This window comes from Haemaphysalis longicornis, unplaced genomic scaffold (assembly GCF_048455015.1).
Source record: "Haemaphysalis longicornis isolate Haplotype H1 unplaced genomic scaffold, Haemaphysalis longicornis Haplotype H1 scaffold_6, whole genome shotgun sequence".
Taxonomy (NCBI): Eukaryota; Metazoa; Arthropoda; class Arachnida; order Ixodida; family Ixodidae; genus Haemaphysalis; species Haemaphysalis longicornis.
In genome coordinates this window covers 74110776-74127260 of record NW_027526407.1, presented here as the reverse complement: position 1 = coordinate 74127260, position 16485 = coordinate 74110776, and the positions used below count along the sequence as shown (strand labels likewise).

General features: G+C 48.9%; 1 protein-coding gene across 1 annotated transcript in view; it reads right to left on the bottom strand.

The window, feature by feature from the left end:
* Window positions 1-6256, bottom strand: part of LOC144143491 (uncharacterized) — a 79017-nt gene extending 72761 nt beyond the window's left edge. The window contains exon 1 of the mRNA XM_077675247.1: window positions 6078-6256. Within this exon, the coding sequence (XP_077531373.1) occupies window positions 6078-6089 (12 nt within the window). The 5' untranslated portion in view covers window positions 6090-6256. The remainder of the gene's footprint in view (window positions 1-6077) is intronic.
* Between the last annotated feature and the right edge of the window lie 10229 nt (window positions 6257-16485).

Here is a 16485-nt window from a genome sequence, read left to right as displayed (position 1 = left end):
AAGCGCCTGGAAAGGTGTCCCCCCCAGCAATGCATGTAGGTCTAGTTGTGGCGTAGACGTTAACGGGGCTCCGTGTATAGCAGAGCGCATATTCGACATTTGCCTCGTGGAAGATGCTGCAAATTTTTAAAGGGAAAAACCTTAAGTACCTCATTGTGCAAAAGAAAAAAAACATTGTGCAAAAAAAAAAAAAGAACGGTGTAATCGTAATTGTCCTGTACACAAAATCCCGGGCCATCTCCACTAACGTGAAACCTGGGGAGGGGCGAAACATGTATTGTATAAGTGTATTTTTGGGGCCTTGGTGCTTTTGCCAACGGAAATGAAACCGTTGGGGGGTAGAGGTATACATCTTTGGTGTAAAAGTCTCGCGTCTTTGAAGCACGAAGCATTCTAGCGCAAGGCGTAAACGAGCGTCCCTGCGTTCTTTTTTTGGTACGCGTTATGAAGCGTTCCAGCTCGAGGCGCAAACGAGTGTCCTTCAGTAGCAGCAATGAACACTTTTCGATAGCAACTTAAAAAAAAAAAGCCACAAACACAAAGCATAAATGGAAGGCGAATCGGGTGCGACGAGCAAATCACGCAGTGCCGCTCCGCGATGGCGATAACTATACCTTTCGCAGTGGTTTCGGACGCGAAGTAAAGAGTGAAAGCTCTTATCGAAAGTGTTGCAGGGTCCCTTTAAAACGTGCTTGCTAAGTATCGCAGAGGGAAGACATAAATCTTTCGCATTCTAAGCCCATAAGAAGACTGAAGTTCCCCGGGGGGATTTTTTCGCCCCAGCTCTTCGAGAAGTGCCGTTACTCGCAGCCGCGTAGTTTCCCGCAGTGGTGGCGAGCGAGCAATCGATCGTGAGCGCGGGCGACTCACGTCACGCGGCGAAGGGGAGGACCATCACGTTCCGCGACTGTAGCGCCGCTTCTGCACGAGCGGCCGTCACGACCGAAGGTCGCGAGCTCCCCCGCGAGGACCCGAACACGCATCGCCTTGGTCGTGACCACGGCCGCAGTTTGCGGCTACGACCACCGGATGTTCTTTTTGTGTTGCCCCCCACTCCGAACGCTGTCGCGCGGTTATTATAGATGTGAAAAGAAAAGAAAAACCCGAAATAAAGGAGACATGATTCCGGCATGCAAAGCAGGAACCGGTGGGAGGTGCGTTGGCGCGTATACCGGCTGTTGTTGTCCTTTAATTGTAGGCGGAAGTCCTTTTTGTGCCCCCGTCGTTCCATTCATGAAATTCAGGGCTGGAATGCGCGGAAAGCGCTTAAACGAGGCTGCATTGGTTTTTTCTCCCGCAGCCAAGTGCAAGCCGCTGTCTACCTATCAGGGCTTTTGTAACATATGGAGAAGGAACAGTAAACTTTAAGGCTTGTGAGCTCTTGCAGACGATATTATCAACACCGTAATCTGACCTAAGGATGTTTTATATGTAATGAGACGAAATGGCAACGGGTGGACCACCAAGGTAACATAGTAGATACTGAGAGACAGGATTAGAGAAGGCGAAGGTTAATAACTCGATGGAGAGACGAAATAAGGAAATTCGGAGGCAGGGAATCGACTCAAGCAGCGCAGGACAGGAGCGGTTGGAGGTCACTGGGGGAGGCCTTCGTCCTGCATCGTCCTAACTATAGGCTGCTGCTGCTGCTACTGCTGCTGCTGCTGCTGCTGCTGCTGATGATGATGATGAGGATAATGATATGTAAAGTCCTAACCAACTAAAGCCAAGCCAAGCTGCCTGGTCAGTATGAAGTAAGCACTTTGATATTAGGCTGATTATTTGCGAGAAGAACAGCTACTGACCTCAATCGAATTTCGCGGGTTGTGTAGGTCTGATGCAAGGAGGTTGAAATTTTTTTTAACCTCCTTGGTCTGATGTCCCAGCGCTAGTTTACGCGTACAGGTAGCTCATGAAAAGCTATCTTCTTTTTAAATGTGAGAGCCTTCGCTTGTAAACGTTTAGGTCCACATTGGAGGACTTCGATTGGCCTAATTAATCCCTAGTCCTACGGACTTGCCTTGTAGCCCAGGTTCAGCTCCGGGAAAACCCGCTGTCTTTGAAAAGTTTATGTCTAATAAGTGCAAAAACTCAGCTATAAAACGTTATAGGGGAAGGAATGGTTGGAAACGAATAATTACAAAGAACGAAAGGATAAGAAATATGCAGCAAAATCGAAAGCACAAATAAGCAAGAAATCGAAGCGCGTTGCATGTTGCGAAGCCACGCGTTGCGTACTGTCGATTGAGCGCAAACTGCGAGCCATCATACGCCCTTAACAATTTATATGATGACGCTATACACTGGCCGCACCAGACGCGTCCTTTCGTAATACGTTAGCGCGCAGCGAGGCTATGAACAGTTCGCAGAAGGTATCGTGAAACTTGTTCGTCTTGCACAACGAGGAAAGCGAAAGGGAAAAGACGCCTTCGAAAGGAGACTCGTTCTATGCACGCGTTAGCGTTTTCTTTCTTTTTTTGACATTGCAGGACGTTGTCGCTTTAACTACTCAGCAGAGCCCGGTAGAATGGAATACTTTTGTGTTGCTTCTCATTGAGTCGCATGCGTCATTATCCCGTAATAAGGTAACAAGTATAGGGTCACGGTGTATTAACAAAAACTAATAATTGAACCGTGCTCGAGTGTGCTTCCGGAAACAGCAGTGGATGGCAATGCTAACCAAACTTACTGCGAAATTGCCGTGTGACCTATCGTAAACATTTGCCGGCTGATTGATTGATTGATTGATTGATTGATTGATTGATTGATTGATTGATTGATTGATTGATTGATTGATGGACTGACTGGTTGATTGATGGATGGATTGATTGATTGATTGATTGATTGATTGATTGATTGATTGATGGACTGACTGGTTGATTGATTGGTTGATTGATCGATTGATTAATTGATTGATTGATTACATAAGCGTTTATTGAGAAAAACCCACAAAAGCCATTATGTTAACGAGAAAAGGCAAATTAGATAAAAAATAAATATCGCATTTGATTTCACAATGATGCATGATAGTTGAAAAACAAGACGCTGTCCATTGCATATTATAATGGTCTGCTTAGAAGAAGGCTCTCGAAATGTTTATCCTGCCACCACCCTTGCCTTCTCAAACACAAAGGGAGCGTAGGTACGTCCACCCCTACGTTCCTAACAAAAAAAAAAGCCTGATTGAAACATCAGGGCCTCTTACCACGCATCGTAACGTGAGCGTTTTACGTCATGCAGCCCAAAAAAAATAACGCTCCTTTGTTTAACGAAAAGATGGTTGCAACACTCAGCTTTCTTGCAAGGGACTCTTTCGCTATCGTTAGGGTTCTGGGGGGTTCTCGGAGCTTTGGTGACGGGACGATGGCCACCAGTTAGATCAAGAAAGCTTCGCTTGAAATCCAAACTCCTTCCACCGTATCGAAATGGCGTAATCGTATAGACGGCAACATCACTACCCGAGGGACCCGGGTTCGACTCCGGCAACTAGAAGTGTTTTTTAGATGCGCTTGATGTGCCTTCGCTTATCACGATCATTGTTTTGGGAGCCCATTGTGCAAGTTGGCTTTCCTGCAGCGCGTTTTGGTGATGGGACGGTCGCCATCAGCGAGGCGTAGAGTTTCCCTTTTGAAAAGTACCGCTGGCAATGATTTCGTCCCCTCTGGCGTGGGAGACTCCCAATAAGCCCATAATTTCGCTTATTTTATTTCCAAAATATTCTTATTTCATCTGTACAAGTAATTTGTTTTACACAGACATTTTATGCCCGCGTTGTTTCTGCAGTCGAAGATTTAGAGTGGAACTAATGTTGATTGATTGTAAGGTTTAACGCGCCGACGCAACGCAGGCGATGAGGCGCGCCGTAGTGGAGGGCTCCGGATTAATTTTGACCACCTGGGGACCTTTAACGTGCGCCGAAATCTCGTACACACGGGCGTTTTTGCTTTTCGCCTCCATCAGAAAAGCGGTCGCCGTGGCCGGGAATCGAACCCGCGACCTCGTGCTCAGCAGCGCAACGCCTTAGCCACTGAGCCACCGCGGCGGGTTGGAACTGATGTTGAAAGTTGAGCGAAAAATGCGCCGTTGATAGGCATGGGTTCAAAATTGGCGAAATCGTATGCTGCGCATTCAAGCGAATCCAAACGCGTACACAGAAATAGCCCGAAGGAGCGGTTCCGATAATATTACTCATTCCACTGCACTGTACGTTGCATTGTCACACATTTGATATCGCCCCACAAGTTATCCGATATTACAGCTCGCTTTCGACCGTCCCATATCTCAGATCTGCCCGACTCGACAGATTCCTTTGTGCTGCAATATCAGATAAGGAGAGCCACTTGAAACTTTCGCTTGTGTACGCCTCCGATAAGCGACTTCCTCAGGTAGCATTTCAAATTAAATCCCCATCTAGCCTCGTGCTTGTTTCTGCAGACTTAACCTTGTGTCCATAAAAATTCGTAGAGTTAATCATCGTAATCATTATCATCACCCCCGCAATCATATTCATCCTGTTTTCGTCCACTGTAGCACGCAGGCTTCTCCCATGCACTTCCAGTAGCTCGTGTCGCGAAGCCCTAGTTCATATTTTTTCTATAAGTTTTCTGATTTCATCATTCCATCGACTTATAATCCTTCTACACTCCCTCTAGCTTTCACATCTATGCAGAAACTCGAGCCAAAATGCCTTGAAAAAACAATGCATTTATTTTTGTTACCTGACAAATGTCCCACTGATCTCGATAGCAAGCCTTGTATTCTTTAGCTGGTTAGTTAATGAGATGTTGTGACATTATTTATATAAAGAGAAAATACTTTTAAAGAAGGAGATTCCCACTAAAAATATCACGGCAGCTTCTGAAAATGTCGGAACGTTTTTAACTATTTTAACGTTTTAGAAGCAAATTTCTTTCATATTACGCAGAGGAAGCAGGAAGTCGTGTGTGCAGTATTTACCCCTATGCTATCTTAAATGCCTATTCAGAAATTACGACCGTAATATTGCAGACGGAGGCATATGAAGGGATATTTCACGGTGTGCCTGGCGCCCACTAAGGGGTTCGGGAATCGGGACACTCTTAATAAGCTAATGAGCGATCTCGGTAGTAAAACTGATACTCCTCCTTTCCTATTCCTCCGTCCCTCACTGTGCCTTAAATTGTAAGTCTAGCAAAATTTAAGTCCTGGTCACGCTGGTGGTGTATACCACGTGACCCGCGCTTTTTATACTATTATATCCATATGATTTTATTTGATATTACTTGGTATTTGATATATCAATTATTTGATATTATTGTGCCAAACAACTTGGCTTCGGCAAATCCTTGCCCATTTCATCTCGTTCAAGGCGTATTTCGCTTGTTGGACGTCCTATTTAATGGGAGATAGCAGTACCTTTTGGCAGTGGTGAAGGGGTCGGGAGGATGTAGTTGAGCCTAATGTATGCATTCAAAGAGCTTGAGAAAGGATATAGAGGGGATATAAATATTTGTACACGCAGAAAAAAAAAGAATCAGAAAGCGTCTCCCGCAATGATCGTAAACTACGATTGAAGTTCGTGTAGACCACTGCCCTCAAGCGCTGTGGGGCACTTTACCGTCCTCCTATAACACCTATGAATACTTCCCGTCAATTTCTAAGGCGGAATAAAGCCACGATTCCGTCATTTATACTTTCCTCACCATTCTAATCTGTTGCACCTGTGGAGAATTATTGTGCATCTTCTCTCAAGCACATCGTCGCTGAGCAATTCCTCCATCTGACGACTCTGTAATTTGAGGACATGTGGATTTCTTTTTTTACTTGATTCGTTTGTTTAGAATTTCCGCTTTTACCATCTGAACACACTTTTCCCATCATATTTACCTAACCAAAGAGACGCACCATTCTAGTTCAACACCTACGCGCACGCGTTAGCGACGAAAGCTGAAAGTAAGTGACAGGTGTGAGCCAGACCCGCCCGCCCCATCGACGCCGTATCCTTCCGCGAGGAGTCCAACCATCGCTTCATCCGCAGTCTGCACTCTACTCAATTGTAGAGATTCTTTGGCAGGGAAGGAATGGCCGTGGACGCTCACCTTCACCACCATAGTGACTCGTTCGGGCAAAAACCACCGAGGACAGGTCGTCTGCGACGAAGAACGCCCCGTGTGCACCACCTCACCGAAGCCAAGGCAGAGACTGAGAGCAGACGACGCGAAAACGACCGACACCGGTTTTGGGCCTGTGCGGCGAAGGTTGGCGGATGGTGCGGGGCGAATCCGCGCAGTGGAGAGGAGGGAATGGTTTCCTCGCGCGGGCGTGACCGCCTCATTGGCGAGACGCCGTCGTGACGTCACGGCTACGCCTACGTTTTAATTGGGCGTGCGGGGGCAGCGTCCACTTTCCGGGCGCAGCAGCCGCGTCGCGATCGGGTTCTCGTTTCAGGCGGTTTGAGGTTCTCGTTGTCGGTTTGGTGTTTTGCGAAATGAAGTGCAATGTTCTCCCCTGTATCGCTGCCTGCCTGATATAAAGCGAGTTTGATAGCGGAAACAATGTAATAGGAGATAAGACGTGTTTTGTGATAAGGGAACAGCAGGTGCTAATTAGGGCGTCTAGTCGACATGTACCTTAGGCTCTGAGAAGAAGTAATGATTAAACATGCCGATTTAAAGAGTGGACATTGAAGTTCACAAACGAACGCAAACAATCTATCAACTAATTTTTACTTCTCTTGAACTATTTTTCTTCATAATCTGGTAAGCACAACGGATGGACTTGAGCTAGGCCCCTGCTTCTCGACACAATCCACATTTTATTTATCCTCCTGCAATGCGGATAGATAGACAAGAATTATTTCGCAGTACTCACCGCTCCCACCCCCCAAAAGAGAAAAAAAAAATGGAACGGCGAATATTACGTCACCTGAAGTTATAATTGACTCTCATTATTTGTTTAAATTGATTTCTTGATTTAAATCTCTGATGGATACTTATCGGTTGAAATTGTTTATTCTTTAGCAGTTTTATCTATCTCCATGAAGAAGAGCCCTGAATGAACACGTGAACTTTCCTGCTGTGTGTCACTAAGGTGGGTTTTTCCCCGCAAACATCACTTGCGCCATACGTTGACTATATCATAAATCTCGCAATGCCGGCTTGTACTCATTCGTTTGGTAGCAAATACGCTTGACTCCGCTCTTCGGCGAGACTCTTCAGCGCGCCCTCTTGAGGTGATGATGATGATGATGGTGATGATGATGGGGTGTAGTGGTGGTACGGCGCTCCTACTCCACAAAATAATAATTGTTTTTTGCAACCAATTACTCAGTCGCTTCTAATTCGTGCTGGTAGTATCGTTTACTTATGAATTTAAATTTAATCCTCACAACGATGATGATTACGGTTATGATGCAGGTTAGCAAAGAATGCCACTTTATAGCATAATTATCTAGTCTCATTTACTTATTGCTGATGTTGCCTAGGCAATTAACGGCCGCGGATTATGAAAATCTACAGGAAGGAACAGGAACTCCGAAAGAACAAAAATGATTAAAATAAAAAGTTCAAGGTTAAACTAGGAAGTGTCTCAGACTGAGGAGGTCAAGGTTTCGATGCGAGGACGACCTTCACATCAGGGCAGCCACTGTATTGAATGTCTGCTATAACATTTGTTCTATAAAGCAATCAGATGTAATAAACCTGTAGAGAATCAATTAATCAATCAATCAATCAATCAATCAATCAATCAATCAATCACGTTTATTTACGTGCCCAGGAACAGCCAATGGTCTGAGTGCTGGCGCACGGATAGTGATATAAATACAAAATACAAGAAACATATCACAAGAAGCAAACACACGACAACTACACACAATTTGAAGTGGTGTAAATGAGATACAAAAACACAGGCTGAGTGAAAGTTTAGTACAGGTAACAAAGAGATGCTTTCCTAAACTTGTCTCCTTGTAAAAGTACGGTGAAGGTAATAACAATAAGTTGTACTGCACTAAATTATTAGCAGGAAGCAACGACCGACGCTTTTGCAGTTTCACATCCTGTAAAGACAACACAAGCATAGCAACAAAGTTTGACAAAAAGTAACAGAAACGTTGGCAGGAGTACAGAGATTAAGGATATGGCGAACAAATCACAGAAAACAGTTTAAAAATGGGCGACTATTAGTTGGTTAAACAGAACGGCAGAGAAAGTACATTGCAGCAATCGAATAAAAAAAATTAAATAAAAAATAATACCAAAAAAACGACAGAGACATCATAGACGTTTAACATGCCGTGTTGAACAGTTCAGTACGATAATTAATTAATTAATTAATTATTAACCTTTATTTTCGGTGCCCAGGAACAACCTCAGGGTCTTGGTGCTGGTACACCATACAAAACATAAAAAACTAAAATTAAGACGAGACAACACATAAAAACCATATGTATGACAGAAACAAAAAAAGTAAAAATAGGTACAGACATCTCAGAAAGCAAAAAAGAAAAAAAGAACAAAAGGTCAAAAAAGACAAGTAAGGCCTAGTGTTGCAGCCCATGACACTCGGCCTGCGAAACGTTCAATGTACGTGAAAAATAGGAACTATACAAGCAAATATTGGATGAACATGACATAGAGTGTACGTATAAAACCGAGGTTTTCTAACAAAATGTTAGGAAGTTCCAACCACCCACCGGTGGTGCTCTCACCATCCTGCACCATTAAGCTCCAAATTAAAGATGTTTATCCTATCTCTATCTCTCCAAAATGAAAAAAAAAAGCACTGCGTTACCAGCACTGACACTAATAGCATCCTCGATAAACCGCACCGGTGCGCCTTTTCATCCTCGACAAACCGCGCCGGTGCGCACCATCTGACCTCGTTAAACCGGGGCGCACCGTCGCGGGGCAATTTTAGGTTGCCCCATCGCGCACCGTGAGAGTCGACGGTGCGCCGGGGTGCAATCCCGAGATGAATCGCGGACGACGCCGGCGAAGCGGCTTCGTCCGCTGTCTGCTGCAGCGACGAAGCATCGGTACAGTGAACTGCAGCATCGGCGTACTCGTGTGAAGGTGGAACGGGCTGTAGATTGTTGCTGTCAAGGGTGGATTGCTTTCGAATTCATCGGGCAACAATGCAACTGGCTCAAAACAGGAGCTAATAAACGGCTAAAGATTGTAAACGAGAACGCGAACTTCGTGTACTGCAAGAAGGCTGATTGCATGGCCAGCCAGTTGGATCTTTGCATTCGTTTAGTTCGAATGAATTACACGAACAGTTAATGTAGTGCCTAGACCATGAAGACTTGCATGCTTTGCTGTACCGGAAGGGCGGAACATAATAGGCACTCGCGTTATGGCTCTCAAAACGAAGGTGAGAAGCAGCTTGTAGGTAGTGGAAGAAGTTGGAGAACGTTGTCGCGCATGTGTGACGGATAAGGGTTGTGTGTACATATAATCATTGGCCTACAATTAATATCACTTCCTAGTAGCGCTGTGTCACGTTATGCTACTGCATTGCTACGTGTGAACGTTTTTATGAGTTGCTTTCTTAGCTTAAGAGATGGCGCTTGGGTAGAACCGCTCAGTTTGTCCTGGATCAACGCCCCGCGCCGGTGCGCACCGTCGTGGGGCACTGTGCACCGCGCCGGTTTTGGGGCAACTCCGGTGCGTGTTTATCGAGGACGGTATAAAAACTAAAGATATCCAAGCAAACCAAACAAGGAAAATTGAAAACAAACAAGCAAAAACATGGTTTGCATATAATAAATACGGCACGTAAATTTGGAATGACTTAAACGAACTTAAAGGAGCAATAATAATAATAATAATAATAATAATAATAATAATAATAATAATAATAATAATAATAATAATAATAATAATCGTCGCCATCATCGTCACCATCAACAGCCTATTTAGGTCCCCTGCGGGACGAAGGCCTCTCCTATTGCCCTGCACCCGCTTCGGTTCTGCGCTGCCCGAGTCCATTCTTTGCCTACGAATTTTCCATCGAGTTAACGGCCGTTTCCTTCTTCCAGTCCCGTATCTCGGCGTCCATTCTGTCGCCCTCGTAGTCCACCTGTTGTCAGTTGGTCGTGCTACATGGCCAGTCCAAGCCGATTTCTTTTTCTCAATTTGAACTATGATATCCTCGCTTCCAAATCCAGGTTGCTCGTTTCCTGTTCCTAGAGTTTCATACTAATATGTACTAGAGGGAAATCTGGCGCTGCAATCGCAAGCCGCCGTGGGTGGCGCCATTGCAGCTAGCGACGTTCCTCGCCTACTTGGCTTAGCTAGCCGTACGGCTTCTTTTTTGTCTCGAAACCAAGAAAGGTAACATTTTTTTCCTTCTGCATCGTGCATAAGGCTTCTAAATAATTACTGACTGGCAAATCTTTCTGGAACTGGCAAATCTTTCTGGAAGTTCAATTTTGTAATAACGAAACAAATTTCAATAATCTTTTAGAGTAATATTGTCGCTTTTTTGCAGCCAGAGGCAACTTTTCAGCCTGAGCCATGCCAAGGACAAGTGGAACGTGCCTGTCCGGTACATGACGGCACGCTCGCTGAAGCGCGGCTCCCCTAGACAGTGGCGCCAGATTTCCCTCTAGTGTATATTAGAATGAAACTCTATGGTTTCCTGTCCCTAAGCGCTACTCTTACCATTGGTCGCTCCATGGGACGTTGGGCGGATCTAAGTTGGCTTTCCAGTTGTTTCACATTGACATTGGCATTGTTTTATTAAGTAGTTCAGTACAGTCTTCACAAAAACAGGCCTGGTTTTACAGAAGAAGGTCCCATAAAAAATTACGACGAAGGGAGCTCCCTTTCCATAGCGCAAAAAAAAAAAAATCATTAGGGAGGCGGTATACACAATGATAAAAATAGACTCAAAGAAACAAATTCATATAAACAGTTATTCATTGGTATTAAACTCGAGTACTGCGCATGTGTGCAGTAGGTAGTTCAAAAAGTTATCATGTATATATTTTTTTTCTTGTGCCGTGAGCACGATGCACCATCTATACCTGAGGTTGAGCGGGGAAAGAAGCAGGCGATGAGAGTTAGGTTATGAGAGTGTATCGAGTATGTATTTCCTTACAAACCTATAAAAGGAGTATTGGAAAGGGTACGATTTAAAGGAAGGGGGTAAGGCATTCTAGACAGTAGCAGCAGAAAATAACAGTGCTTGTTTTCGTAGTTGGATCCGACAACTAGTAAGGTGCCACGTTTCCTCTCCGTATGTCATCACCGGCAGGATGCATTTATTGAACACCTTTCTTTTTAGGAGTTGAGGCAGCTTACTTTGCATTATTTGAGAGTGCTTGCTGAGTGCACCCCAACCCATTCCTATTTTTCACTGGATTTCTTTCTCGTAGTCGGGATCAGCACTGGCCATCTGACCAAGGTAGTTATAGTCTTCTACTTGTTCCAGTGTTTCGTTACCTGTGCTGAAAAAGACGCGTTCAGCATTTTTATTTATCGTTGATTTGAATTTATTCATATTTATATTTAACTCCACGGCTAAACTCTCTAAATGTAGTTCTTAAATAATTTTTTGGGGTTGTTCTGCAGATTCACTGAGCAAGACTACCGTATTTACTCGCGTAATGATCGCACTTTTTTTTTCTGAAAATTTGATGCAAATTTAGGGGTGCGTTCATTACGCGGGTAAATTTTTCGCGAAAAACTTTTGAGCACAGTAAAGGCAAGCAAGTTGCGGGTCAAAATTTTCATGAACATATTAAAATAATAATAAAAGGTGTCATGAACATAATAAAAATAATAAATAAGAACATAATGAAAGCTCCGCACGTCGCCGCCAGCCGCTTTGCAAAGTGGCGCGAAATGCAGTGTTTTCATGAATAACGGAATGCGCCGGAACGAGTTTGCTGCGAGGTGACAACAGGGCAACCAATAAGTAGCTGCCGCTGTCACAGTGCGGGATATCGAAACATATATTGGGGCCGACGCAGCAAGTAGAGCGCATTTTTTTTCTTTTTCTTCGTCTTGTGAGTACGTTATATGCATTTAGTGAGAGTTTCTTCCTCATCAATATTGAACTGAACGCACTTTGAAAGGAAAGGACACAGAGGTATAAGCACGATCATCATCAGCTAATCTTGGCACACATATGACGTACTGCTGCGGCAAGTTGAGGGTGCGTTCATTGTGCGTGAAGATAAAAAAATCGTATTTCGACGGCAAACTTGAAGGGTGCGATCCTTACGCGAGTAAATACGGTATCTCCTTGTAGCGCCCCCTTTTGGTATCGGGGATTTTTCGCTTTGCTTGTGATGGACGATCCTGCCCGTTAATTCCTTATATATGTCGTATTGGAGTCACAGGTAAGTTTCCTCTATTCTTTTGTCTTTAAAGGCGTCCATCACTGCGGCGTTCGTTACTGAATCCAACGCTTTTTCATAGTCTATAAATGTCATTTAAAGTGGTTTATTATACTCTGCGCACGTCTCCATTACTTGGTTGATGGCATGGATTTGATGTATGTATGTATGTATGTATGTATGTATGTATTTATTGCACAAAAAAAACAAGAAAGGAAGGTCCACCAACAGGCGTAAATTGTCTCGCCTAGGGGCGGACACCGGAACGCCTGCTGGTGTGGGGGAGGTGGGATAGGGAGGAAAGAGTACATAGGAATAGGGGGATAGGGTAGAGGGCTAACAAAAATATATGAAACATGGGCAAGAATAACCTATATACAACGTTAGGTGAAATAGAAAAAAAAACACAGAAAAAAAGGAAACACTAGACAAAAAAATAAATATCAAAATACAGGACACGAAGGAGTAGGACACCTGCACACTTACACACACGCACTCACACACCCACACACACACACACAGGAATTCTACCCTAACAGCTACACTCCACTGCGACCCGGGCAGTTACGTAGAGTTGTAGCTTAGTGCATTGTGGAGCCCCGCGGCCCCCAGGTATGCTCCCAGGGCCTCGAGCACTTCCCGCTCCCTGGCATTTCCTGGGGGCCAAAGCAGTTCCTCGAGCGGCCGCACCCCTCGGAGCACGGCCAGAAGTTCCGCCCGCCCTGCCGCAAACTTGGGGCACTCGTACAATACATGCGGCAGGGACTGCACGGGCGCTCGGCAGTGCGTGCAGGCGGGACTGGCCACCAGCCCCAGTCGGTGCTTCCGCTCTGACGTCCACGCGGCCCCCACGCGGAGGCGCAGGACGGCCGAGCGCAGTCGACGAGGCAGGCGTGATGCCCGCACAGGCGGCAGACCCCCTCCGACACGCAGCCGCGGGTCTGGATGCCCGGTGCGGAGGTGTCGCTGGATGAGAAGGCGGGCGTCGTCCGCTGCCGCCTGGGCCAACATGTCCGAGGGAGGCAGCGCGTGAGCCCCGGCGGCCAGCTCGTCTGCCCGCTCGTTTCCGTCCAGGCCGATGTGGGCGGGGACCCACTGAAGGCACAGCCGAGTGCCCCGGTCCGCCAGCTGCGCCGCTTTCTCCCGGATGCCCCGCACCAACAGGGAGTGCGAGTCGCCGTCCCGTAGACGCGCCAGGGCCACCCGGGAGTCGCACAGCAGGGCACAGCGCTCGGACAAGGGCTCCACCTCCAGCAGCAGGTCCAGGCCCAGTCCGACACCCACCAGCTCGGCAGTGGCCGAAGATGAGGCATAGGGCAGCCGCGCCTGCCGGGTGGCCCCTCCCAGCACGGCTGCCGCTGCGGCCGACCCCTGCTGCTGCCGCACCGAGCCGTCCGTGTAGACAAGGGTGTGGCTTTCGAGGTCGCCCCAGATGACGCCCCGTGTCAGCTGCAGTTGTCCGCATGGGGGCGTCCGCCGCTTGCTGCGCAGACCTGGGATGTCCAGCCTCACTTCAGCTGTCAGAGCAAGAGCCGGGCCACCAGGTTGCGCATCCACGGGGGCCACCACCTCTTCGTAGAGCGCGAGCATGCGCCCCATGAGCGAGCGGTGGTGGCCCCTCAGTCGCTGCAGCAGCGGGCCGCCCCCCTCGGCGCGCCGCAGCCGGTCAATTTGGCCAAGCGCCCGCTGGTCAGCCGTCATCTCGAGGGTCCACGCCCCCGCCTCGGCCAGCGTCTTCTCGCACGACGAGCTCTGGGGCAGGCCGAGGCAAGCGCGGACCCCCTTGCGGTGATCCCTTTCCAGCTGCCGCCAGGTCGGTTTCCGCAGGCTCACCAGCGGCAGCGCATACATGAGGAGACCCACAGCGGAGGCGTTGTACAGCCGGAGAGCCGTCCGCTGTGAGCAACCCATGTCCCGGGCCACCATCTTGTGCACCGCCGTGGTGGCCAGCTGCGCCCTGGCTCGGAGCTCCTTGGCTGCCTGCCGGAAGTTCAGCCGGTGGTCCAGGGTCAGTCCCAGGTACCGCACCCTGGTCTTCCACTGGAGCTCCTCACCATCGATGGTCAGGCGCCGGGTCCGAGCACGGGCGGCGGCGTCTGGATGCACCAGCATGGCGTCTGTCTTTGACGCCGACAGCTGCAGGCCGACGCCCGCCAGCTTGGCCCGGACTGCATCCATGGCCGCCTGCAGCTGCCGCACAATGGCTCGGCCCTGACCCTTGGGCCCCAGCACCCACAGGGCGATGTCGTCGGCGTACACCGAAATGTACACTCGGTGGCCCCCTCCTCTGGGCAGGCAGCCTGGCAGGGCGGCCATCACCAGGTTGAAAAGGAAGGGGCTGATGACGGAGCCTTGTGGGGTGCCCACGTCCACCGGCTGGGGGGCCGACAGGGCGTCTCCCACCTGCACCTGCGCCGTGCGGCCCGTCAGGAACGCCTCGACAAAGCCCCGCAGCTTGCCCCCAATGCCAGCCTCCTCCATGGCCAGGGAGATGGCACGACGCTGCAGGTTGTCGAAGGCGCCCTTCACGTCCAGCAGCACCAAGGCCGCCACCTGCTTGGAGGCCATGGCGTGTTCAAGGGCCGCCACGACGTCGGCGATGGAGTCGGTGGCTGCCCGGTGCCTCCGGAAGCCCGTTAGCTGCTCGGGGATGGCCTCTTCCTCCGCTGCGATGGCCTCCATCCTCCGCAGGGCCACCCGTTCGAGCAGCTTGCAGCCACAGGATGTGAGGGCCACAGGCCGGTACGCCATGACTGCCACAAGGCCCTTGCCTGGCTTTGGGATGGGCCGCAAGATGGCTAGCAGCCACTCTGGTGGCAGCCGGCCCGCGTCCCAAATGACGTTGTAGGCGGCCAGGAGCCGGCCGAACCCCACCTCATCCAGATTGCGCATCATCTGGTAGGTGAGGCCGTCCGCCCCTGGCGCCGACTTACGCTTGCAGCTGCGGAGGGCACTGATTGATTGATTTTAGGGTTTAACGCGCCGACGCAACGCAGGCGATGAGGCGCGCCGTAGTGGAGGGCTCCGGATTAATTTTGACCACCTGGGGATCTTTAACGTGCGCCGAAATCTCGTACACACGGGCGTTTTTGCTTTTCGCCTCCATCAGAAAAGCGGCCGCCGCGGCCGGGAATCGAACCCGCGACCTCGTGCTCAGCAGCGCAACGCCTTAGCCACTGAGCCACCGCGGCGGGTGGAGGGCACTGCGGAGCTCAGTCTCCGTGATAGGGGCGTTGTTGAGGGGGTGAAGTACCTCCCCCGTCTCAGCAACAGCAGCAGCGGGCCCTGGTTCCGCCTGGTGTGGCGGCAGGAAGTGTGCAGCGAAGAGGTTGGCCAACTCCGCAAAGCTGGCCTGCTTGCGGATGGCCATGGCAGCCAGGGGGTTGCGGTTTCTCTGGGGCTTCAGGACGGCGTTGAAGATGCCCCAGAGGCGGCGGCAGCGTGGGTCGGCCTCCGAGCTGACGCATAGCTCGGCCCAGCGCTGCCGGCTCAGGCGGTTGGCGTGACGGCGGCAAGCCGCATCCACTCGCCGGTATGCTGTCCAGTCCGCCCGCTCCCCCGAGCGCTGGGCCTTCCTCTCCGCACGGTTGCGCACCGCCCGCAGCTGCAGCAGCTTCAGGTACGGCGTGGTGGCCCCCTCTGCTACTGTGCAGTTGATCCATCCTAGAGTATCGTTAGAGTATCGTTTTCTAAAATCAGCCTGTTCCCTGGGTTGTTGGAAATCTAAGGTGTCGTTTATGTGATTAACTATTGCCTTGTAAACAGCTCGTATACAACCGCCAGAAGGCTGATGGGTCTGTAGGCCTTAAGATCTTTGTTATCTTCCTTCTTGTGAATTAAAACTATGTTGGTCTTTTTTCCAGGCTGTGGGTACCTTTAAAGTCATTAAACATTCTGAGAATAGTTTAGCAAGCTTTTCTAGTATTACGCCACCCTCCTTCAAAAGGCCCACGATTATGTGTTCGTCGCCTGCAGCTTTCCCTCTTTTGATGCCCTTAAGCGCCTTTTCTACTTCTTCGTTAGTTATTGGCGGAACGTCGCGAGCAAATCTTGTATACGCTCAGTAGTTTTCCCTGAACGTCGCTGGTGTAGAGCCTGGAGTAGAATTGTTCCGCTATTTTTGTAGCGTAACACTGGCCGAGGTTGAGCAGTTTCGCGTG